The 5,456-nt window shown below is 36.5% G+C and overlaps 1 protein-coding gene across 1 annotated transcript; it reads right to left on the bottom strand.

The window, feature by feature from the left end:
* Positions 1 to 1,559: 1,559 nt before the first annotated feature.
* Positions 1,560 to 5,215, bottom strand: LOC132642721 (F-box/kelch-repeat protein SKIP11-like). The gene is made up of 2 exons (XM_060359782.1): positions 4,781 to 5,215; positions 1,560 to 4,078 (listed from the first exon to the last, which is right to left on the bottom strand). Exon 2 carries the CDS (start codon positions 4,066 to 4,068, stop codon positions 2,710 to 2,712), a length of 1,359 nt encoding a protein of 452 aa, XP_060215765.1. The 5' UTR covers positions 4,069 to 4,078; positions 4,781 to 5,215; the 3' UTR covers positions 1,560 to 2,709.
* Positions 5,216 to 5,456: the final 241 nt, after the last annotated feature.

Genomic DNA, 5,456 nt, shown 5'->3' with positions numbered 1-5,456 from the left:
AAATATTCACAAGATACACAAAATATACAAACTTTCCACCAAAACCATAATCCATCCAAAACTTCAAATCTTCAATCTACATATTCATAACATATTTCCATCTTCCAATTTCATCAACCATAATCATAATTTGCACCTTAATAATTTCATTTTCATAATTACATAAATCTACCATAAAATCACAAAACTTCTCATAACCACTTAACAACCAATCTTTCATGCCAATATGGACTATTATCCTTCCAAATTCACCAACTAACATAATAAAAAGGGATTAATTCTTACCTTTTTCTACAATCTTCTTCACTTGACCAAGTTGTCAACTTGAAGAAACAAGTGTTCTTTCTTCCAAAATAATTACACCAAGTTGTAAAGGACCCTTTAATTGGTAGAAAATGATTTTTGAAAAAAAAAAATTTTTTTTTTTTGGTCTAGAGCTTGGCCGAAAATGGCCTTCTTATTCTTGCTCTTGTTTCTCTCTTTCTCAATTGTCTTGAAACTTCTAAATGTTTCAAGACAATTTAATGATCCTTTATATTAATTATCACATGGGAAATTTATTAATTTTGTGGGCTTGGGCCATAAGATGGCCGGCCACCCCTCTCCTTTGGGCCTTAATTCGTTTTTTTATTTTTTTGGGCCAACTCGGTTGATCCCGAGTTGGGCCTAGCCCACTGACCTTTCGACCTTAAAACGTCCATATCTCCTTGTACCGATGTCACCTGGGAACCCACGACCTATGGTTGGAAAGCTAATTCAATTATCTACAACTTCTATTTCTTGGTATTTTCCAAATTCCAAACTTATAATACCGTGTTTGCCCCTAGAAGTCAGATCACCCGAAAACGTTTTCTTAAAAATATTCGTTTGGAGGACTTCCACTTTGATTTGGCCCAAGGGTCCTTCTTGAGTTGTGTTTAACTTCACATATGTGATTCATATGACTTTTCAGATGTCCAAAACAAATCTCGATGTGTGGGCCCCACCTCAGCTTACAAATAATCCGACGTAAAAAAATACGGGATATAACAATAATAAAATATCGAATCTTTTTTAAGTCCATAAGAAACACATTATATTAAGAGAAAAGACATGTTTTAACCCCTGAACTTGGCACGAAAACTCACTTTAGCAACTAAACTTAAGTTGTATTTATTTACCCCCGTTAACAACTTACGTTTCAATTATTTTCCACCTCAAATGCTAACGTGGCAAAAAAAACAAAAAAATAATAAATAAGAGAGTGAAAAACAAAAAAGTGGACCCGCTCAGATTGTTTGACCAACGTTATGCTTAGAATCAAAATCTTCATCATAATTGTTTGACCAACGTTGACCAAGTTCTTTCTCTAAAATTAACCATCATCATAATCAAAATCTTCACAGCCCCCCCCCCCCCCCACAGCCCCACCCCCACCACCTTCCTTCTTCTTCTTCACAAATCTCTTTTTCTCTCTATATTCTCATCATTCTTTTCTTTTCATTTTCACCATTTTTTGGTTTCTTGATTTTGATTTTTGTTTTCTTTCAAAAATAAAGTTATGGAAGAAATGAGTTTGCTAATAATAATACTAATAATGGCCAACAATAACAACCAAAACAACCAATTTGGACGAATTTAAGTGTAAGTGGGACTAATTTGAGAAGGAATTGGATGAAATTTGTTGGGGGAGATGATGGTGGTGGTTGTGGATGTGGGTTAAAGATGGCGGTTCTTGATTTTGATTTTGATTTTCTTTCAAAAATAAAGTTATGGAATAATGGTTATGGAAGAAATGGGTTTGCTAATAATAATGCTAATAATGGCTCACAATAACAACCAAAACAACCAATTTGGACGAATTTAGGTGTAAGTGGGACTAATTTGAGGAGTTGGATGAAATTTGTTGGGGGAGATGATGGTGGTGGTTGTGGATGTGGGTTAAAGATGGTGGTGGTGATTTTTTTTGGATTGATAATAATAATGTTTTTTTTTCCGGTGGTGGCGGCGGAGGCGGTGGCGGCAGCGGCGGCGGTGGCAGCAGCGGTGGTGGTAGCAACGGCGTAGTGGTTGTTAAAAGTAGGGTGAGGATGAGGAGAAAGAAGAAGAAAGAGAAAGAGAAAAAATAATAAAAGAAAAACAAAAAATGAAGTGTTGGTAATTTTGACATGGCAATGATGTGGCAACGACGTGGCAATGATGCGGCATTGATGTGGCAATGACGTGGCGCGAGTGTAATACACCTCCCATTGTGAGAGTGGTATTATTTCTTTAGGGTGGAAAATAATTGAAACGTAAGTTGTTAAAGGGGGTAAATAAATATAACTTAAGTTTAGTTGCTAAAGTGAGTTTTCGTGTCAAGTTCAGAAGTTAAAACATGTTTTTTCTCTTACATTAATAAAGTAGAAGAGTTGCAAGTAGAAAGGGATATCATGACTCATGCTTAAATTATTACAGCAAGGGTAGGGTGAGAGGGGCCAACTCGTTTTGCAAAACAAGTATTTTCTAGGGGATTTGAACTAGAGCTATGGTATCCCTACTCTTTTTTAACCAAAAGAAAAAAAAAAAAAAAAAAGCACCGAACACCGCCACAGTAAAAAAGGATTTAAAAAAAAAAGTTGGAATAAATTACCCATTAGCAAAAATTGTGTTGCACTAGAAACCAGATACTATCAATCAGTACCCAACACCGCCACAGTACAACACATGGGGCTGGTGCATTTCATATCTTCAGCATCCCATGACAGCACAGTTATACACAAAACTGCCCGATTGCTTACTCCCAAGTAAGTTCCATTGCAGCGGCCCTTCGCTCGGTACCCAAGAATTCACTTCAATATAACCTTCACCCATAGCCCTTAGGCCTCCAATTACGATCAGCCTCTCACCACATGCCCGAAAAGCCAAACCCCAGCCATTCATGGAAGCTACTCTTTCAGGCAGTCGACCTATGGTAACCCATGCTTTATTCTTCTTGTCGTACTTCCTAACCTCCATGTCAGCATAATCGGCCGCATACAATTCATTTTTTACAACAGCCACCAAAGGTGGCGCTTCGGATGTAGAAGACATATCATTCCTAGCTCGCACGGGAGACATGTTTGGGATTTCTGTCCATATTTCTTTTTCTAGATCATACTCCTCTCCGCATGTCAACAGCTTTGATTCGGCTCCTCCAATTCCTCCTATCACATAAAACTTTCCGTCCATGAAAATTCCAGAACACATCTTACGTGGCTTGTTCATGCTTGGCAAAGTCTTCCACGTCCCTGACTCCGAATTGTAAAGTTCGGCTGAGTTTAAGATGTTACCTTGTGAGTCACAACCACCAGCTAGAATGGCAAACTCCGCCAGGCTGGCAGAAGCGAACAAACATCTTGGCACATTCATCTGCATCCCGGATGACCATGTGTTTGTCAATAAGTTGTACCGATAAATGACATGTGCCAAAATTTCCTTTCCAAAAACCAGCAACTCCGTACCAACCGCCAAAGATTCCTTGTCAGCGAACTTAAAGCATTCATTGGAATTCATAGTCGGCAGATGCATCCACCGGCGGCGAATAGGGTCAAAAGCTTCCCATTCGAGCAGCTGGCAAGAGAAATAAACCCAATGCTCAACTACCCCATTTTGGCGCCGCAATCTATAAAGTTCTCCGCTCTTAATTAAAGAGCGAAAGCTACTATTCAAAGATGCGATGACGCCATAATCTGACCTAGAACAACGGATAAGACAATTGATGGAATTGTCAGGGCCAATGGAAGGAATAAGCAAGCTCGAATAAGAATTAGCTTCAGAATGACATTTATTTTCAGCTTGCGATTCTGAAGAATCGCCTACGGATAAGACAATTCCCATTCGGTTAAAACCATCAGACTGCTTTTGAAACTTGCATTTCACGTTTTCATTCTCCTGTTCATTTTCCAATGGCCTTTTTCCATGCTGCACTTCCATTCCATCAGGGCAATAACTCATGCAAACCGCCATGTTACTTTCTGCCCGACAATCCCTTGAAATCAAACTGGACTGGTCTTCTAACATGTCTTCAGATTCAACCCTAACAGAAGAACCAATTCCGCGACCTTGCATGATCTGGGTCCTAAAAGAGTGATATCCATTAGAGAAAATTAGTAGCAAACAAAAAAAAAAAACTTCCCTAAAGAAAAAAATCTTCAAAGCTCATAATTAATAGGATAAATAAAGAAAATACAGAAAAAGAAATTTTCCATCAGCAAAGCACAGAATGAAATTTTCTATAGCTGTATATCATTTAATATAAGTTTTGACTATTAATTAAAGCAATTCTTAGTAATGCCATTGTCTTTTCTATGGATAAAGACAATTTTGATAGCACAAATGCAGGGATTTGTTAGGGAAAAAATCACAAACATCTATGACCGCTCATTGATTCAGATCAAGTTACCCCTTAAAAAAGATTCAAATATTAAATACACATCATAACTGAAAAACTCACAGTAGATCCTGGAAAACAATCAAATGACAAAAATCCAAACCAAAAACACAAGAAAAAGCTAAAAATCATAACTTTCAATTAAATAAACATGCAAAAATCCCAAATCTCCCAAATTTAGATCAAACAACACCCTTTTACGCAAATTCTCCGAACACCAATCAATCAAAGACTAAAACTTTGATCTTGCATTGTTACCAATTCAAATAAATCTCTTTATCAGTGCTTAAAAGGAAAAACACATTTAAACAACAACAAACAGATAACTGCTCAAGCGATTGAAAAAGGAAGAGATAAAGAAAAAAAAAAAGATAAACAAGAAAGACTTACAGATTGGATAAGCTGCCTGGAATGAACTGAAAAGAACAATCTTCTTTTATATCTATAAAAACTTCTACCACTGTGGTTTTCTTGATTTTCCTATCTATATACTTTTGCTTTTTTTCTTTCGTTCTATCTGTTTTTCTTCTTATACTACTATAAGGGCAGTAACTTGTTTACTTTTTTGGTTTATTTTCTTCTATTTGGAAGAAGAAGAAGAAGAAGAAGTTATGGGGTTTTCAAGATTTCAAGTGAGGACAGCCCTTGAATTCTCTATGAAAAACAAGTAAGCATTGACTATTGCTTTGGGGGAATAATCTAATAGCTTTTTCTCTCTACTTCTTCTCAATATCCCTCTCTAAAACTCTATTTTCTTTCAATTACTTAAATAGATTTTCTTCAATAGAAAAAAAGGAAAATAATTAAAGAAGGGGTTCATTTCATAGAATAGTTGTTTACATGTTAATACATAGACAACTGGATATTACGTGTGTGTGTGTGTATGTATATTATGGATTTTTATAATCAAATACAGAAAATACAAAAGTGTGAGAGAAAGACAAAGAGAACGGTAGGAGAAAGGAGGATAAGCGAGAAGGATGAAGGTTGTGGGTCCCACTTTACAGCTTCGTTGAGGTTTTCATCTTCACCTCTCCTTATTATGGTTTTTCAATTAATACAATTT

This window comes from Lycium barbarum, chromosome 5 (genome assembly GCF_019175385.1).
Source record: "Lycium barbarum isolate Lr01 chromosome 5, ASM1917538v2, whole genome shotgun sequence".
In the NCBI taxonomy this organism is placed as follows: domain Eukaryota; kingdom Viridiplantae; phylum Streptophyta; class Magnoliopsida; order Solanales; family Solanaceae; genus Lycium; species Lycium barbarum.
The sequence above is the reverse complement of the archived record's forward strand: the minus strand, read 5'-3'. Positions and strand labels throughout refer to the sequence as shown.